The sequence below is a fragment of the Cuculus canorus genome, chromosome 23 (assembly GCF_017976375.1).
Source record: "Cuculus canorus isolate bCucCan1 chromosome 23, bCucCan1.pri, whole genome shotgun sequence".
Lineage (NCBI taxonomy): Eukaryota > Metazoa > Chordata > Aves > Cuculiformes > Cuculidae > Cuculus > Cuculus canorus.
Genome location: NC_071423.1, coordinates 2,315,093 through 2,334,771, shown reverse-complemented (window position 1 = coordinate 2,334,771; position 19,679 = coordinate 2,315,093). Strand labels below are relative to the sequence as shown.

Here is a 19,679-nt window from a genome sequence, read left to right as displayed (position 1 = left end):
ACAGGCTGCAGTTGACACTTGGAGGCAGGCGGGGCTCCCTGCGCCTGATTGGCCTCAAATCACATCCAAAAGTGGGTTGGGTTTGGGGTTTTTTTATTTCGTTTTTTTTCGTGGTTTTTTTTTTCTCGTTTTTTTTTTTTTTCCTCTCTCTCTGCCTCTTCTCTATTTTTTTTTTCTTCTTTTTCTTTTTTTTTTTTTTCCCCTTCTCCGCCTCCCCCAGGCTCCGTCTCGGCTAGGGGAGGGGGGGTGGAGGGGGGGTGGGGGGGAACCAGCGAGGGCTCAAAAATAAACCTCTTATGTCAAAGCCAAGGCGGGGGAAAGAAAGTATAAATAGTGCGGGGAGCTCGGCGGCTGCGGGGTGGGCGATGGGGCGAGCTGTGGGGCTGCTGGGGGGCTGCTTTCCCCTGCCCATCCCCATCCTCCTGCTGTGCCACGCCTGGGCGCTGCCCGCCCGGGATGCTCCGCAGCAGCAGCCGCTGCTGCCCGCCCGCCTGCCCGCCCCCCCGGGGCACCTCGCCCTCCGCCTGGCAGCCTTCGGCAGAGCCCTGATCCTCCGCCTCCGCCCCGACACCGCTTTCCTCTCCCCTCGGCTCCGCATCCAGCGCTCGCCGAGCCGCGGGGATGCGGGACCGGGAGCGCCGCGCCGGGGATGCTTTTACAGCGGAGCCGTCGAGGGGAGCCCCGGTTCCCACGCCGTCCTCAGCCGCTGCGGGGAGGGAGGAGGTTTCAGAGCGGCTTTTCTCCTCGACGGGGAGGCTTACGAGCTGCAGCCGCTCGGAGAGCGCTGGTTCGGGGCGCCCCGGCACCGCCCGCACCGCCTCCAGCGCCGGTCCGCCCCGCCGCCCGCCCCGCGGCTCCTCGCGCGGCCGCGCTACGTGGAGACGCTGCTGGTGGCCGATGCCTCCATGGTGCGCTTCTACGGGGAGGACGTGGAGGTAAGGGCTGAGCGCCGTCCCCTCCAGCCCCCTAGCCTTCATCCCTCCATCCCGCCTTCATCCCTCCATCCCGCCTTCATCCCTCCATCCCTCCGTGCCCCTCCATCCTTCCCTCCTTCACCCCTCCATCCCTCCTTCACCCCTCCATCCTTCTCTCCTTCATCCCTCAGTCCCCTCTGTGCCCTGTCACCTTGCCCCTCCACCCCTCCGTGCGCCTCCATCCTTCCCTCCTTCACCCCTCCATCCTTCTATCCTTCATCCCTCTGTGCCTTGTCACCTTGCTCCTGCACCCCTCCGTCCTTCATCCTTCTGTCCCTTCCGTGCCCTGTCACCTTGCCCCTCCATCGCTCCCTTCCCTCCATCCTGTTCCCTCTGCCCCTCCATTTCCTTGTGCCCCTCCATCCCCTTCATCCTTCTCTCCTTCATCCCTCTGTCCCCTGTGTGCCCTGTCACCTTGCCCAAACATCCCTCCTTGCCTATCCATCCCTCCTTCCCCTCCATCCCCTCTGTGCCCTGGTCTCCTCATTCCTCCTTCCCCTACATCACTCCTTCCCCTCCATCCCTCCTTCCCGTCTGTACCCTGTCACCTTGCTCCTGCATCCCTCCATCCCGTTCCCTCTGCTCCTGCATCCCTCTGTCCTCTCACTCTCCTGTCCCCCTGCCCCTCCACCCCTCTGTCCTTTCACTCTCCTGTCTCCCAGTCCCTGCATCCCTCTTTCCTCTCGCTCTCCTGTCCCTCTGTCCCTTCCATCCCCCTGTCCCTCCTGCTCCCTGTCACCTTGCTCCTGCATCCTTCCATCTCTCCGTTCCCCTCCATTCCATTCCCTCTGCCCCTGCACCCCTCCGTCCTCTCGCTCTCCTGTCCCCCCCTGCCCTTCCAACCCTCCACACTCCATCTTTCTGTCCCCTCCATCCCTCCTTCCGTCTGTCCCCATCCCCAATGCCTCTCCACCTCCTCCCACCTCTACTCCTCCATCCACTCCCGTGCCCCATCCTGACGGCTCTCCCGGTCCCTGCAGTGGCAAATGGTCCTGGGACATCAGGAACCACCTTGGATGAGCGAGTAGAGAGCTGGGGGTGGCACAGGGGGGACCTTGGCTCTGTCCCCACCTTTCCTTGCTGGGCAGGGACCATAAATTCCTGGGGCAAAGGCTGCCGCGTTGATCCATGGGGTTCAGTCAGTGTTTAGGACCCCTTTCCCAGACCCAGCATCCATCCCGGGGAGCCAGTGGCTGCACAGGTCGGACACCGTGATGTCCCATCAGTCTGGTGTCCCCACAGACGAGGGACAGAGTGGGTTAATGCCTTTCTTGCTACAAGGAAAGAGCCACGCTGTGAAGCGCTGGGCTTAACTCCCTTCCAGATAGGAGCTTGGGCCAGAGAGTAAATAAACCAGGGGCTGAGCAACGTGCAGTCCTGCTCCTGAGCCACCTGTTAGCAGCTGCACAGATGCACGAGCAGCCCTTTCCCCAGCCACCGCTGCCAGAAACGCTCCCCTTCTTCAACGGGCTCGGGAGACCCTTCCCATGGCCAGGCTTTGCGGAGACCCTTCCCATGGCCAGGATTTGTGGAGACCCTTCCCATGGCCAGGATTTGCAGAGACCCTTCCCATGGCCAGGCTTTGCAGAGAGAGACCCTTCCCATGGCCAGGCTTTGCGGAGAGAGACCCTTCCCATGGCCAGGCTTTGCGGAGAGAGATCCTTCCCATGGCCAGGATTTGCGGAGACCCTTCCCATGGCCAGGCTTTGTGGAGAGAGACCCTTCCCATGGCCAGGCTTTGTGGAGACCCTTCCCATGGCCAGGCTTTGTGGAGACCCTTCCTACGCCCAGGCTTTGCAGACCCTTCCCATGTTCAGGCTTTGCAGAGACCCCAGGAGCGGAGATCCCGGTCTCTCAGCCCCTCACACCCATCTCCAGGGCTGTTCACCAGCTGCTTTCATCCACCTTGGGTCATTTTTCATGTTTCTTGAAGACCAGCTCCCAGCTGCCCCAGTCCCAGCTGTGATGGGTTGTTGAGGTCCTCGGGTCCAAATTCAGGTTGGAATGGTTTGAAACACACTTGAGTCTTTGCAAGGAGTCACTGTGCACCGATATCGCTCGTGGTGTGTGTGGGCTGGTTGGGTTGGGGGCTGTTGGAGGTGTCCCAAAGGCTGGGACTCGGTGAAACCAGGGGCTGTGCTTTGCCAGCCTGGCTTTGCCATTCTTGCCCACGTTATTCTTCCCCTGGGGGCTTCATCCAGCTTCTCCGCTCCTAATAAAGCACCGTTTTTAATTCCAGAAGCCACAGGGCTGTGGCAGGAGGGATATTGGAGCTGCTGCAGGTGTCGGACGAAAGGCTGAGGTTTCCCCCTCATTTTGGGGGGAAATGAGTAGAATTTGATCTTCTTGAGGGCAGAGCCAATGATTACAGCTGTGGAAAGAAGAGGTAGGAGGGTTTGAGGAGCACCACTAGGTAGATGAAACTGGAAATGAGAGGGAAGCACCTTGCAAAGAGGTAGAAACCAGCCTGTTTGCACCTCTGGGCTCCCCAAATCCAACCCTGTGGCTGCCCCACATCTGGCCCCGATACCCACAGCCTCAGCCCGCTGGAGAGGAAACCCCCGGGAAGGCAGTGTTCCCTCCTGGGTGGTTCATCAAGCCTGAACCTGCTTGAAAAGCTACAGTGAGGATGGGACGAGCGAGATTCAACTCGTCCGTGTCCGATCGTCGATCAAAAGCGCTCAGTCAGCCTCTCCTGAGCTGTGGGGTCCTTTAATTTACTTTTGGCCCCGGGTCCAAATCCTGGGCTGAGCCAGGGTGCTTCATCCAGCTTCTCCTCTCCTAATAAAGCACCGTTTTTAATTCCAGCCCTGCTCAAGCGGGGCCGGATCATGAGAAATGCTAAATCTTAGAGCTCCAGCTGATTTCAGCTGCTCAGGATCGCTCGGGTTTCGCTCCTTGCTTGGTTTTGCTTGCGTGCCACCAAGCCGGGCTGGAGGGTCAAGGAGCCATGGATGCTGTGCTTGGAGACAGTCCCCCCTGAGCTTACAGTAGTCAAAAATAGAGTTTGCAGTGGAGGAACCTGAATTTTTAGGCAACAGGCATGTAAAAAGTGGTGGGAATTACTCCCTCAGTGATGCGAACCTTTCCCAAGAGGATAGGGAGAACACTCTACTGCTCATTCTGCAGCCACTTGGTCACTCAGTGGTTTTGAAGCACTTCTGAGGGTCTGTCTCCTGCTACAAATAAGGTGATGTACGTTGGAGGCAAATCCTGGCTTGAGCTGGGGGAAAAAAGCAATAACCCTCTAGGTAAATCAGTGCTTTTGGGGTTTGTCTGGGGCAGCTCTGAGGGTGGGTGATGCTGCCTGGTGGGTACCTGGGGAGTTTCCAGTCTGTTTGGCTCCCATTTTACCATCATCTCCTCTTTGTTGCCAAGAGAATACCTTTGCATCACCTCTCAGGGTGTTTCTTGATGGGGAGGAAGCCTTTAATGATCTCATTTTGGATGAGCAGAGCAATAGCCTATTTAGGTATTTAGGAGAAAAGCTTCTCCCAGCTCTGGTGTAGCAGTGGAAAGAAAAGCCACCTGCTGTGTTTCTGCGTCTTTTGTTCTCAGCAACAAAACTGCAAGGAGAAGCACAGTTGTTGCTAACTCGGGACAAGTAGCTACCTTGCTTCTCCCTAAAAACCTACATTTTGTGAGCCAAAAAAAAAAGGGATGGCTTGCTCGTGCTGGTGAGATATGAGAGAGCTGAGAAGGAGATGCCCAGGGAGCAGCAATGTTGAGTCAGAAAAAAACTCATATTTATGTAAGTGACTTTTTCCTGCAACCACACTTAAATTACCAAATATTTATTAAAGGTCACAACATCGCTTGTATTCCCAGTTATCTTCTTGCATAAGCTGTAGGAGCTCAAGTAGAAGAGAGTCATCATAAGATGCACTCAAGCTTTGCAAGTTATAATCAATGTCACACTGTTATTAGGAAAACGCTATTAATGATTTATTTCTAACCAATTTCAGCTGTTCAGGCTCAGCTGTTAATGTGATTTACATAACAAGAGCCTAATTTTTCCTCCCTCAATGCTCATGTATGTATGCCAGGAAATAATTAAATGAGAGCAGAACCAGACCTGAAATTTGGGGGTTAATCAGTCTTCTTGATGCTTGCAGGAGATGAGGGGGTACCGGTGGCAGGACAGTGCTGAGCACCCTCAGCAGGTCAGTGCTGAGCACCATGAGGGGCTGGCAGGGCATGGAGGACTTGGCAGGATGAGACCTGCAGGGCTTAGGACAAGCCCCTCTATCCAGGGATGGGTGCGAGGCCCCAGGATGGACATGCGAGTTATCCTTTGTGTTTGTTTTTCCTACAGAGGACTCAAAATGCTTTGGGGAGGGGGAAAAAGGCGGTGAGCATCACAAACCAGATTAAGAAGGGGTTCTAAGTATGGGAAACTGAGGCAGGAGACAGCGTAGGGGCTATTCCTTCCGACATGCAGGAGAAAGGGCATTTGGGCTGAGCACCTGCGGTGCAACCTGCACCTGAAGAGATGCTCTGCAGGTCTCGAGGGATGTTTGCTGAGACACTCAAAGCAACAGGCGGTTACAGAAACCGTCCGCGGCATCTCCAGCCAGTTGGCAGCAGAATCGGATTCCTGTGGTGGGATTCCTCCAGTCTCTCGGTGCGTTTCCAAGCTTCCTTCTGCAAACATGATGGCTGCGACCCCCCCCCCCTTTTCCCCTCCTTGCCCTTGCAAGTGAGGAATCTGCCATCCTCGACTCCAAGAGCTGGCAAGGGCTGAGGACCACGGCAAAATCAGATCGGTCTGATTAAGGCGGGATGCTTTGCCTGACTTCTGTGTTTTTTCCAGGCAGATTTATGAGGTTTTTTAGGAGTGCTGTTGCAATCCCTTCCTTCAAGCGCTGGAGCGTGCAGCACAGGGTGATGCAGGGGTCCTGCTGCCAGCTCTCCCACGTCTGGATCAAAGTGACCTTGGAGGTAAAGCCAAACCCATCTTGGAGCCTCAGGTCCCCTCGTGTCCGGCTCCTAGGCTCACTTCAGGATATTTTGCAGCTTGAGCGGATGAGTTTGCTTAATCCCTTGACAAAAGGAGCCTGGCCCCTCCTGAGCCCATCCCAAAGGCAGTCAGGATGGGATTAAAGGAGATCTTTGCAAAGCAAAGGGAGATGTGGGCTGGTGCTGCCATCCGGCAGCATTGCTGGTGCTTTTCCTCTGGGATTTGTGACCCCGGAGCCTGCATCCGCTTTAGTGCAAGGGGTCAGAGGACTGGGGAACCTCCCTAAATATTCCCCCGGCCGATGCACTCGCTTCCCCGCATCGCCCCGCAATGTCAAACAGCTGCTGTGTTTCAGCGCTGGCGCGATGATCGCTGATTATCAAGGGCTTCGGTATGAAAGGCGCAGCATGGAGGGGAGCCAGCTCCCACCAAAGCAGCCCAGGAGCAACTGGAATCTGCAGCACTCATGGGAGATGCTCGCAGGATGGGGCTTTGCTTTGTGTTCATCCGTGCCTGCAAAGAGGTGGCGGCAGTCCTGTGCGTGCCTCAGTTTCCCCTAAATAGCGTAATCGCTTTTCTCACAGCTCAGCCCCAAACATCCAGCACGGAGGGAAAGGGAAAAAAAACAAGTGGCAAACAGTAAAGAGATGGGGCAGGGAGCTGGGAAGGCAGAAGGGCAGCCGGTAACACAGGCAGGCAGGCGAGTGTCCCCCTTGTCCCCCGTTTCCCTTGGCTGCTGCCCACATTTTCACCAGGGAATTCATGGCCTGAGCTTCAAAGAGCAGGAGGAGGCTGGCAGGTTGGCTGCTGTGGGTATCTGTTGCACACAGACACTGCTTTGAGGGAGAGAGGCTGGGATATGTTTTTACCAGTTGTTTTCTAAAAGCTGGGCAGCCCTCGCCTCCGACCCCGTGTTTGCTTCCTTCCATCTGCCCTCACTTCAGAAATCTCAGCGTTTCTTTTTCGGTTCCCCCTACAGAAATATTGGCTTCTAGGGAGAAAGAAGGTGGTGGTTGGAAAAAAAATCCCCACAACCCTATAATTAACAAACAAATGTACAGCTCCAGGTCGGGTTGAGCATTAATCTCTACAAGCTGGGAAGCAAGTTGGAGGGAGGCGAGTCGTGCTGGGGTGTTTCACGGGTGCTCCCTGCTATCCTCCTGCCCTGGGTGGGTCCGGAGATATGAGATCATTATGTGCATACCACAATAATCGTTAGTGGCTGTGTAAGAGCCGTTTCTCCCCCCAAAAATAATAATAATTAATAAAAAAAACCAAAACCAAACACCAAACAAAAACAGTTTGGGGATTTCTGCAGCTTCAGTTTCCGAGTGGTTCCCAGGAGGGAGAATGTAAGCAGAGATTTTGCAAGAGCCTGTATCAGAAAGTGAAATCCCTCGACGTGGTCAGGTTAAAAACAACCACTTTGGTTCCTCATGCTTTGATTTCAATCTGATTTTTCTGTTGCTAACGCTCTGCACGTGCTGTTTGCTTGCGTTGGGCAATGCTGGTGGTTCCTTACATCCCTGGCTTTGGGCTCTTCCAGAAGCCACAGGGCTGTGGCAGGAGGGATATTGGAGCTGCTGCAGGTGTCGGACAAAAGGCTGAGGTTTCCCCCTCCTTTTAGGGGGAAATGAGTAGAATTTGATCTTCTTGAGGGCAGAGCCAATGATTACAGCTGTGGAAGGAAGAGGTAGGAGGGTTTGAGGAGCACCACTAGGTAGATGAAACTGGAAATGAGAGGGAAGCACCTTGCAAAGAGGCAGAAACCAGCCTGTTTGCACCTCTGGGCTCCCCGAATCCAACCCTGTGGCTGCCCCACATTTGGCCCCGATACCCACAGCCTCAGCCCGCTGGAGAGGAAACCCCCGGGAAGGCAGCGTTCCCTCCTGGGTGGTTCATCAAGCCAGAACCTGCTTGAAAAGCTACAGTGAGGATGGGACGAGCGAGATTCAACTCGTCTGTGTCCGATCGTCGGTCAAAAGCGCTCAGTCAGCCTCTCCTGAGCTGTGGGGATCCTTTAATTTACTTTTGGCCCCGGGTCCAAATCCTGGGCTGAGCCAGGGTGCTGCAGGTGGATTGCTGCTCTCCCTGGAGCAGTCAGGCTCCATCCGAAACCCAACCGACTCCCACACGAACCAGGGATGGGTATAAATAGACACCAGATGGTGGAACAAGTGAATTTGACCTTTTAATCTGCACTAAATAGCTGTTTGTTTGGTTTACTTTCCATCTTCACTTTCCAGATGAAGGGAAGGTGGATGGATGTTTTCCAAGTCCCTTCGTTCCTGCTGCTCAAAGAGTTTCTTGGCTGGATGCAACCCTGAGGATGGGAGGGTTGGTGTCCCAGGGCGTCTGCAATAGGGACTGAGAGCTCCCAGGTGACAACTGGAGGAGTGGAGACAAACCTGTCGCACATTAGAAACGGATGGGGCAGGATTTGCTTCCTTGGAAATGAGAGAGGATGCTCCAGCACAAAGCATCCTTCTAGATCTTCACGCATGTAGTTTTAGGAAGGCTTTGTGATATTTTTAGGAAGATTCCCAATGGCGTAAACAATTTCCCTTGATTCCCCTGGAGCAACCTTCACAGTGATCTTGCCTGGGTTTCTTGCCTCAGCGGTGACATCTCCAGGACATTTGTTGCGTGCTTCAGGCTGGGATGTGAGTCATCTCATGGAGAGCTGGCCAGTCTAAATAAACCAGTCTATTCAGTGCTTCCATCATCTTTACTGGGGCCTGTCCTCCGATAATGAGCCAGGAAGGACTCGAGATACATCTTGCTGAAGCGAGACATCTGTCTGCGCAGAGCTGCCAGCAATGGGAGAATAATCGAAAATAGCCACTATGGCCCTGGACAAATGGCTCTCGGTGCAGCAAACACACTGTGGCTGTGAGAGGAGGGCAATATCCCACTGAACATCCCCCTCATTTGCTAAGAAAACAGCATTTTGTGCATATGACTCTCCCAGCGGCATCGCGAAGGAGCTGGCTCTGTTCGGGAAAAGTGTATTTTGGGTGAAACTCAGCCATCGGGGAGGGCTTCCACCAAGCCCTTCCAGTTTAATTAAGTAGTGGCAATGAGGTGAGACTGCGGAGTGTAATTCGTCTGGGGAGGAGAGAAGCCACTTTCTCTTTCCCGACATTATATTGTGTAATAGCTGCATTTTTTTCCCCTGACTCCAGGACTACGAGTGGGTGCCAAGCAGAAGAGGAATTCTGATGCTCCGATAAGATGTTTACATCAGCCTAAACATTGCTGGCGCATTTGACATATTAAGTAATCCCTGGTTATCCCAGTGGCCCGAGCAAGGGATGCTGCTGGACAAAGACTCAGCTGTCAAAGTGCTTTGGCTTTCGTTTATTGCTGAGGGTGTTGGGTTAAAACTCTGCCAACCACCACGGGCAGGAGTTTTACAGCAATGCAAGGGTGGTTTTGCACCAGCAAGATGATGTGCAGTGAGGTGGTTCCTGCCTCAGGGCAGTGAGAGCAGGGTTAATGCATTGGGAATATGCAAGGGCACTCACCTGAGGTTTTCTCCAAGGGTTTCTGGGTGCAAACGGTTCATGGCAGGTGGGACACGGCAGCTGGAGAAGGGGATGCAGGGGTGGCCTGTTCTGTCCATCCTTGCAGCTGGCAGAGGGTGTCATGTACAGAAAAGGCAGGGGTCCATCAACCCAGGTGGCTGCCTGAGTCCATCTGGATGTGGTAGGCATCATAAGTGAAGAAGATTTTTCCTTTCCTAGCCAAAGAGCCCCATGGCAAAGGTTTCACCAAGACTTCACCTGCCCTTCTCTCTTCTCCTCACAGAACCACGTCCTGACCCTGATGTCCATGGCAGCTCGCATCTACAAGCACCCTAGCCTGAAGAACTCCATCAACCTGGTGGTGGTGAAGGTGCTGGTGGTGGACGACGAGGCAGAGGGGCCAGAGGTGTCTGACAACGGTGGGCTCACTTTGCGCAACTTCTGTAGCTGGCAGCAAAAGTTCAACCCCCTGAGCGACCGGCACCCAGAGCACTACGACACTGCCATCCTGCTGACGAGACAGGTCTGAAGGGTCTCCTAGGGATGCTTTGGGGGGAAAGAGGTTGAGGTGTCCCCTGGATGGAGAGGAGGGATCCCCCCACCAGGCAAAGGACGGAGCTCGAAGCAAAGCAACGTGGGGTGGGAGGTGGTTGCATTTGGGGTGCAGAGCACCAGCGGGTTGCCCAACTCTGCTCAAAGATGTTGAGGCTGCCCAATGTGAGACCTCTTCACCCCACCTCACCTTCCTTGGTGCTCCTGGCAAACAGGACTTCTGTGGACACCAAAGCTGTGACACGCTGGGAGTGGCGGATATCGGCACCATGTGCGACCGTAACAAAAGCTGCTCGGTGATTGAGGACGAGGGCCTGCAGGCAGCCTACACCCTGGCTCACGAACTGGGTAATGCATCCCTTCCCAAGGGGAGTCTGCTTTTTCGGTCCACCGTGGCCAGCCCCGTTGCTGGGAGGGGATGAGGGGCAGCCCAGCACCCACATCTCCCATCTGGGTCCCACCAAGCCTTGGACATCACCAAGGAGCTTCTGGCATTGGCAGGAGCTGGTTTGCACCAGCAAACGTGCTTAGAAGTCTCTGAGTTGGTGCGAATCGGTGCATTTGCCTGATGTGATGAGCTAAAGCCCAGGACCAAGCGCTTCTCCCCCTCGTTTTGCTGCTCCTAGAGATGCGCTAATTTGGGCTGCTTTGCCCTGCGCGCAGCAGGCTGTACCATTGAGATCCAGCAGGCACGCTACTGTTTTGTTTATTACTTCTGATTTATCAAAGCAAATAGCTTTGGCAGCTGTAAGAACTGCCTGATGACTTAGAGATGCTCCCGGCTGCAGCAGAGCTCGGGCTGGGAGGCTGCGGCTCACCGATGCTCTCTGCTCCCCAGGCCACGTGCTCAGCATGCCCCACGATGACTCCAAGACCTGCGAGCGGCTCTTTGGGCCCCTTGGCAAGCACCATATGATGGCTCCTCTTTTCGTCCACTTGAATAAGACCCAGCCCTGGTCCCCTTGCAGTGCCATGTACCTCACGGAGTTCCTGGATGGAGGGCACGGTAAGGAGCCTCATTGTTTGATTATCCTTAATTGCTCAGGCTCTTTGCAGTGCCGTGAGGGAGATGAAGGGTGTTCAAATCAGATGACAGAGAGAGGTTTGGGATGCCCTGCTTGGTGCAACCCAATGCATCAGGTCTTGATGCATCTCTGCCTTGCCCAGGCGACTGCTTGCTCGATGCCCCGGCCGATCCCCTCACCCTCCCTGCCGAGCTGCCCGGCCAAGAAGCCCTCTACAGCCTGGACCAGCAATGCCAGCAGATCTTCGGCAAGGACTTCCAGCACTGCCCCAACACCACGGAGGAGGACATGTGCGCCCAGCTCTGGTGCAGGACCAGCAGCGGGGAGCCCCTTTGCCACACCAAGAACGGCAGCTTGCCGTGGGCTGACGGCACCCCTTGCAAAGCCGGTGGGCTGTGCTGGGACGGCCGCTGCGTCCCACGGGACACCCTGAAACCCCAGGTAAGTGAGGGGACTGGGGACTGATGGGCTGGGGCTCAACCCCTTGGGATCCCGGTCCTGCCATCTCCTGGGTTTGCCTGATTTGTTTTCCGGATGTCTCTCCTTTAGCAACACCTTTTGTTAATCTTTATTACTCGTAGATAAACGCTGCTGTGCCTTTCGCCAAGGCATGGGCTGGTCTGAACCAGAACAAGCAGCCACAGCTCTGCAATTAAATCACGGCTTTTTGCCCTGCCAGGGGAATTAGCAGTGATTTCTGAGTCAGTCAGCAAAGTACTTAAACCCAAGCTTAACTTTAAGCACCGGTGGCAGTCAGTAATAACTTCATGTGATGTATGTGCTTAAATGCTTCCTGGACCAGAAAGAGAAGCTGGGGGTGGATTATAGCTCTGCTTGAGCAACCAGGGAGGGATGGACGGACTTGAGGACAGATCTAACAGCTTCTCATGGCCTCTTGCAGCCGGCGGTGGACGGCGGCTGGGGCTCGTGGAGCCCCTGGGGCTCCTGCTCCCGCACCTGCGGCGGCGGCGTGCAGTTCTCCTACCGCCACTGCGACAGCCCCAAGCCCCAGCACGGCGGCAAGTACTGCGAGGGCCAGCGAGCCAAGTACCAGTCCTGCCACACCGACGAGTGCCCGCCCGATGGTAAGCCCAGCTCTGCAAAACCACCTGGTCCGCACAGCAGAAGGATTCAATGCCCAAATGCACGCTCACCTCCCGTTTCTCCAGGGATTGCTCCACTCTTCCTTGATTATTCATGTTTTAGGGGGCAATAGCTTTCTGCTGGGTGTTGTGATCCCTCCAGCTGGGCGCGAGGTGTGTGTCCTCCTCTGCTTGCAAGCTCGCTGCATGCTCCCGCTACCATGGAATCATAGAATCATTAGGTTGGAAAAGATCTCTTGGATCATGGAGTCCAACCATTCCTATCTGCTACTAAACCATATCCCTGAGCACCTCATCCACCCGTCTTTTAAACCCCTCCAAGGATGGGGACTCCACCCCCTCTCTGGGCAACCTCTGCCAGGGCCCCATAACCATTGCTGTGAAGAACTTTTTCCTGATATTCAGTCTGACCCTCTCCTGGCTCAGCTTCAGGCCATTCCCCCTTGTCCTGTCCCCTGTCACCAGGGGAGAAGAGCCCAGCTCCCTCCTCTCCACAACCTCCTTTCAGGGAGTTGTAGAGAGCAACGAGGTCTCCCCTCAGCCTCCTCTCCTCAAGGCTATCCTTGGCTCATGCCTGCGTCTCCAGGATGGCTGAGGAGGACAGCAGTTCCTGCCAGTTTCCCGCATGGTTTGGGTCACTTTTTGCCTTTCTTTGCAGGGAAAAGCTTTCGGGAGCAGCAGTGTGAGAAGTACAACAGCTACAACTTTACGGATCTGGAAGGGAATCGCCTTGAGTGGGTTCCCAAGTACGCGGGAGTGTCACCCCGAGACCGATGCAAGCTTTTCTGCCGAGCCAGAGGGAGGAGTGAATTTAAAGTCTTCGAGGCCAAAGTAAGATTCTTGGTGATGATCTGCGCCTCTCTTTACCTCATTTCAGATCAAACACCCTTAATTGCTCCTCTGCATCCCCCCTTTTCCTAGGTGATCGATGGGACGCTGTGTGGACCAGAGACCCTCTCCATCTGTGTCCACGGGCAGTGCGTCAAAGCTGGCTGCGATCACGTAGTCGGGTCCTCCAAGAAGCTGGACAAGTGTGGGGTGTGCGGCGGCAACGGCTCTACCTGCAGGAAAATATCTGGCTCGCTCAACCGATCCAAGTAAGGGAAGAAGGAGCTTGCAGAGATCATAGAATCTTAGAATGGTTTGAGTTGGAAGGGACATTAAAGATCATCTAATTCCAACCCCCTGCCATGGGCAGGGACACCTCCCACTGGATCAGGGGCTCCAAGCCCCATCCAACCTGGCCTGGAACCCCTCCAGGGATGGGGCAGCCACCACTGCTCTGGGCAACCTGGGCCAGGGCCTCCCCACCCTCACTGTGAAGAATTTCCTCCTTATATCTAACCTAAATCTTCTCCCCTCCAATTTAAAGCCATTGCCCCTGGTACTATCACTACTTGCCTTGTAAAAAGTCCCTCCACAGATTTCTTGTAGGCCCCCTACAAGATGAGCTGGGGAGAGAAAAAACAGCTGCCTTCTCTTTCTTTCTTCTTTTTTTTATTGCAAAAGTGCTATGCATATTAGGGCTTCTCCTAGGTTACGTAAAGCCAGTTTGCTTTCTTCACCGAGAGCATCACGCCCAGCTGCAGACCCTGTTTGCACCAGCCAGACTTGAGGAGTTCTTGGCTTCCCCTCTGTGCTGTCGACCTGGGCTCGCAGCCATGCAAACACCGCAGCCGGGTGGCCTTGCAACGTCTTGGTCTCCTCCCCAGACTCCAGGACTTACACGACGTTTATTTTGGGGCAGCAATATGCAAGCCAAGCAGAGCTTATTTCCTTAAATAATAGCTGATGCTGACACCGACGGCGGGCTCGGTGTGCCACTGCAAATAAAGCTGCACCCTCTACAATAGGGCCATGAAGGTGATCCGAGGGCTGGAGCACCTCCCATACAAGGACAGGCTGAGAGAGTTGGGGTTGTTCAGCCTGGAGAAGAGAAGGCTCCAGGGAGACCTTAGAGCAGCTTCCAGTGCTGAAAGGGGCTCCAGGAAAGCTGGGGAGGGGCTCTGGATCAGGGAGTGCAGGGATAGGATGAGGGGGAATGGTTTTCAGCTGAAAGAGGGGAGACTGAGATGAGATCTTAGGGACAAATATTTTGCTGCAAGGGTGAGGAGACCCTGGCCCAGGTTGCCCAGAGCAGTGGTGGCTGCCCCATCCCTGGAGGGGTTCCAGGCCAGGTTGGATGGGGCTTGGAGCCCCTGATCCAGTGGGACGTGTCCCTGCCCATGGCAGGGGGTGGAACTGGATGGGCTTTGAGGTCCCTTCCAACCCAAACCATTCTATGATCTTGCCCCAATGCAGTGAGTTGGACACATTTTGAAGGCTGATATCGGTTTTAAATAGATCATTAAGTTTTCCCTGGGCTTGGAGGTGAATTTTAGGCATGTGACACACGCACCGAGGCAGCCGCTTCCCTCGCTCAAGGTCTCCGTTGCTTTGCCAAAGCGCTGATTTAAGGCTTTTGTTGAAAAGATCGTAACAAAAGGCCAACGCGTCCAATTCCATGCGGCGAGGTGACTCACGCAGTCAAATTAGATTTCCTAAATGGTTTCCTTCCAGGGAGCCAGCAGAAATGGGGCTTCCACTCTCCTATGAATTGTTTGTGGTTGACTAAAGAGAGATTAGTGTGGTAGCTACAGCCAAGAAGAGATCCCATTAAGATCAGGGTTGGGGAGGCCAGGGTGACTGAGAGCAGGATTTGACCCAAAGGCTTTGTTCCAAAATACTCTAAACCTAATTAATTACTCACCGCAGCATCAACCGTGGGGATGCACGGAAAACGATCCTGCCAGCCCCGCAGCGTGACTCACGCCAAGGTGGCATTTTATTATAGCAGCAATAATTATCTTAACACGGGGTGCCAAGGGCTCCAGTTCCAAGGCCTTCCCAGTGATGTTCCAGGAGTTGTGGTGTTCCGGAAATGGGCTCTGGCTGGCTTTGCAGGGAAATCCTTCCTTGGCATGGGAATGTGGCGCGTGCCTTCCAACGGGAGTTGTTGGACATCGTGGTAGTGGCTGCAAAACCCTCCCAAAGATGAGTCTGGGGTGCAGAGACACCCGCCCATGGATAGGGGCAGTTTTGCTGCCACAGGACTTGCTGCCTTCTAGGAAAGGCTTTCGTAGTGCCTCCTGTCTTCTACGAAAGGCTTTCGAGTTCATATCAAGTCATCTGCAAGGAGATGGCTGTTGGGTTAACTGTTTAACTGCTGGTGTCGTTTTAGCAGCAACACCTGGCCAATGTACGTGTTCTCTGTGTACGATACCAGCAGCGTGCGGGCTCTCTCCTATTTTGCCGTCCTAGATCTGTCATCTACATCCTAGATCTATGATCATCCTAGATCTATCATGCCACCCTTCAGCATCACCAGTGACAGCATTACTGAGCAGAGCCAGGCTTTTAGTCCCAAACGCTCCACCCATTTCCAAAGAAAACCCCCATGGCTGATAACCGTGGGGCTGTTTGTTTGACTGCATCGTTAACTTTTGCATGTGATTCAGTCAAAATCTTCCAGCCAGGCACACATCTGGCACAACTGCAATATTCCCAGCTCCTGAGTGCTCTGCGTTACAGAGGGATGGCTTCAGAGCCACGATCCCACTTGCCAAGTGCCATCCTCTGCATGGGTCTCCCCTCAATATGTCCAGGAAAATAACCGTGTCCCTTCGCCCCTTACAGATATGGGTACAATGACATTGTCACCATCCCTGCTGGGGCAACCAACATTGACATCAAACAGCGCAGCCACCGAGGGGTCCGTCACGACGGGAATTACCTGGCTCTGAGGACCCTTGAGGGCAAGTACCTGCTGAACGGAGACTTTGCCATCTCGGCTATGGAGCAGGACATCCTCATTAAGGGGACCATCCTGAAATACAGCGGCTCCATGACGACCTTGGAGAGGCTGCAGAGCTTCCGACAGCTCCCAGAGCCCCTGACCGTCCAGCTGCTGACCATTGCCAGTGAGATCTACCCACCAAAAGTCAAGTACACCTTCTTCATCCCCAAGGATGTCCCTTTTAGCAAGCAGAAAGGCAAAGAGAAGAAGTCAGCCAACATCATCCAACCAATGCTGACTTCCCAGTGGGTCTTGGGCGACTGGTCCGAGTGCTCCAAGACATGTGGCTCCGGCTGGCAGAGGCGGACGGTGGATTGCCGGGACATGGAGGGTCAAACCTCCTCTGCTTGCGACAGAACCCTCAAGCCCGAGGACATCAAGCCCTGTGGAGACATCCCTTGCCCTCTCTGGCGCCTGGGTCCCTGGTCCCCCTGCTCCCAAACTTGCGGTGAGGGGGTGCGGACACGCAATGCCTCTTGCATTGATTATGCTGGCAAAATCACCTCCCCAGAGAAATGCAGCTCACCGGGGCCACCAACGGCCACCACCGCCTGCGTGCTGCGACAGTGCTGAGCTGGGACGGGACAGGCTCGGCAGCGACGCACCACGCCGGCAACGCCAGGGCAGAGGATGCTGTGGGCTTGCTTGCCAGATGAATAACCACTCTCCAGCGGTTCATCCCCACCCCATCGATGTCTACCTCAGAGGGGGGCATTAACAGCAGCAAAAAGGGGAGGAATCACTTCTTTTCCTTTCTTTCTTCCTTTCTTTCTGGCTGGCAGCTCACAGGCAGGTTGTAATTTAAGGGGAAAAATAAGAGTATCTGTAGGGTGTTTCCAAAGAGTTGTTGTTAAACGTAGTCGCAGGCTCTGTTTGTAATATTTGCTGGAAAAAATGCGGAGCTGCCTTTGCCACCGCTGCATCCCAGCCGCAGGTCGAGGAGGTCCAGGGTTGGGTGGCTTTGCTGATAAAATTGAGATCCCTTTGCAAAAGGCTTGGATCAGGTTGCCGTCCCCTCCCTGCCGCGGTGTGGGTGTCCTTGAGCACGAGGAGCGCTTTATCGGCTCTGGGTTTAGCTTGGAAGATAATTTGCTCCTTTGGCTGGGAGCGGGACGGAACTGAGGGCTGGATCCTGGCACACGTTGGGATCACAGCGAGACGGTCACGGTGGTTTCTGCCAGATTGATAATCGACGAGGTGAAAAACCTCTACCTCCAAACACCCCCAGCATCTGCAGAGTTATTCCCAGGGCTCCAACCCCATGCCTTGGTTTCCCCAGCTATAAAACCGAGGCTTAATTACACCTGATCTGGCTTCCAGAGCTGCTGTGAAGTTTAATTAATTGCTAATTCTGTAGTGCTCTGCCTGCAAAGTGGCTACTACGATACCCCGTGCCCCCTCTGGAGCGGGCACATGGATGTGCCAGCCTTTCCTCTCCCATCCTTGGCTTTCCTGTGTGCTCATTTTATCAGCTCTGCTTTAATTTCGGGGGTAATTTGGCTTGCAGCCTCTGCAGATGCTGAGCTTCTCCCCAGCCCACGATGGTGTCCCGGGCAACTTTTTGCCTGTGTTTTCCTGGAATACATGAAGATGCTTGGACCTGATGCTGGGCTTCAGCCTTGCCTGAGCAATTCTCGGTCTTAAACAGAGCCTGGCAAGGCTGGAGCTCTTCCTTCCCAGCGGGGAACAGCCAGGGCGCCTCTCCGCAGCCCGGTCGCTCTCGGCCCCAGTGCAGATGGCTGCTCAGGCCCTGAACTTTCCCCCTTTCGAAGCGATCACCATCCATGTCCTGGCAGCACCCGGTGCCTGGGGAGCAGGGATGGAATTTGGGAAGGTTTTGCTCTCGCTGAATGAGCGATTTGGCTTTTCCAGGTGCCTCTTGATGCCCCTTTGCTGCTCCCCTGGGGATGACTCTACCCTGCCTTAGGTCCCCTTTTGGCAGCAATACATTGAATTTCCAATGGGAGCAGCCTGTTTCTCATAGGAAGGGGAGAAGAGCTGGAGGAGGACAACTCGGATTTGTGTTGTCTGAGCTTCCCTGTTTGCAATTGCAGAGCAAACCCTTTTCGTTTTCTCTCTTGCCAGAGCTAAGCTCCCATGAGACGCTTTTCTCGCTAGCCAGGTGGGTCTGGGGGTGAGTTGCCTCCCAAAACTGTGCCAGAAACCCCAAGATACTCAGCTTTTATCTCCTGTAGGCAATTCCTATTGAAACCAAAGGGGCTACAGCCAAGGTCTGAGGATACCGAGGGCCTGGCTCCTTTTATTTAGGAAAGGAAAAACATAAAGGCCAGCTGCAGAGTTTGGATGTAGAGCTGCTTGGGCTGTGGTTCAGACCTACCTTCGGGCAATGTTCGGCGTCTGCTAATTAATCTCCAGGAATTTAAGCCCTCTCTCGCTCTAACAAATAGCTGGATGCTATAGTCATGTAGCCTTGCAGGGTTATTTTCTTTTTCCTCTTTGAGTCTGCGAGGGTTTTCACTCAAAGGCCAGCGCGTGTTTCCTCTCCAGCATTTTAAGCAGCATTTAGGATGGGTCAGAAATCTCACCCGGAGACAGTGCCAAGGAAAACGTCTGTATTTATCACACAGGAGTCGTGTGCGCCAAGGGTCTCTTCCAGTTTTTTTTATATTCACCGCGCGGTCGCTTAGCTGGAGCTTCCTAGATGCAAAAAACTCCCTGCCGCAGGCAAATCCTGCTGCTTTCCTAGCCAGGAGGAGGATGGGAACCTCGCTGGAGCGGGGCGACTGCGGGCAGCGATGCTCGGTTGAGGTGTGGGATCTGGGTGATGCGAAGTGGGATTCCTGCCCGAGCCCTCCCGTAGAAACACGTAGCCTTTACACTGATATAAGTCAAAGAGGTTATGTATTAGGATATATATATATGTGTATATATATGTTTCCCTTCAGTGAAGGATTGTAGCAATGGACTGAGCCTCTTGTGTTAGGTATTTATTATAAATTTCTGGTTTGTTTTGTACAGTAGCTGTCTGGAAAGGAGAGGACAAAACATAAAGAAAAAAAAAAGAAAGAAACAAATGAAAAAGACTCTCTGTGTTTTAACGTGCTGCTCCCACCTCCTCACTCCAAAACCTGCAGCGGGGTTGGAGAGAGGACATCTCTGCTCGTTGTTTAACCACTGCAATGTGTGAATAGCGTCTCCCCTCCACCCTGGGGCACCCAGGTCAGGGTGTGATTTCCAGCCGAGCTGTGTAAGTGTAACAAACCCAACCCAAATCAGGCTTTGGACATTTGAAGGGGGGGGAATTATAATTTTCTGAGGTTTAGCCTTTTGTTTGTATTTGGTTTTAACTTTGAAAACAGTCTGTTTGTGACTCTGCCTTTGCCCCTTCAATAAAGGATTTCCTGCCTCTTATCTCTTTGCACTTGTTTCTATTTGCACCTTTCTCAATATATATGGTTTTTTTAATCTGTCCCATGAGCTATACTCTAAATCTCCCTTTTCCATAGCTAATTCAGCTATAAAGAAGTGGTTAACACAGTTTTGAGATGCTAAACCAGAACGTTACATGACAGAGTAGACAAAACCCAGGGAGCAAAAGTTATTTCCCAGCAATTTTGATTCATCAAGTGAAGTGCTAAGGGATCCGGTTTAGCAGTGGACAGGTACGACTGGATTGATGATCTCAAAGGTCTTTTCCAACCAAGCAATTCCATGATCTCTGTTTTGCAGACTGCTGTGGGCC

At 53.9% G+C, this 19,679-nt stretch overlaps 1 protein-coding gene across 1 annotated transcript; it reads left to right on the top strand.

The window, feature by feature from the left end:
• Window positions 1-351: 351 nt before the first annotated feature.
• Window positions 352-19,333, top strand: ADAMTS8 (ADAM metallopeptidase with thrombospondin type 1 motif 8). Its single transcript, XM_054087152.1, has 9 exons — window positions 352-935; window positions 9,745-9,984; window positions 10,229-10,361; window positions 10,852-11,019; window positions 11,181-11,479; window positions 11,940-12,123; window positions 12,800-12,972; window positions 13,063-13,238; window positions 15,817-19,333. The coding sequence occupies exons 1-9, from the start codon at window positions 366-368 to the stop codon at window positions 16,547-16,549; spliced, it is 2,676 nt and encodes an 891-aa protein (XP_053943127.1). The 5' UTR covers window positions 352-365; the 3' UTR covers window positions 16,550-19,333.
• Window positions 19,334-19,679: the final 346 nt, after the last annotated feature.

Coding starts and splice junctions, on each gene's coding strand:
- ADAMTS8 (XM_054087152.1), top strand. CDS start 366: ATGGGGCGAGCTGTGGGGCTGCTGGGGGGCTGCTTTCCCCTGCCCATC. Junction 11,480..11,939: donor GGGACACCCTGAAACCCCAG/GTAAGTGAGGGG, acceptor GGCCTCTTGCAG/CCGGCGGTGGACGGCGGCTG. Junction 13,239..15,816: donor GGCTCGCTCAACCGATCCAA/GTAAGGGAAGAA, acceptor CGCCCCTTACAG/ATATGGGTACAATGACATTG.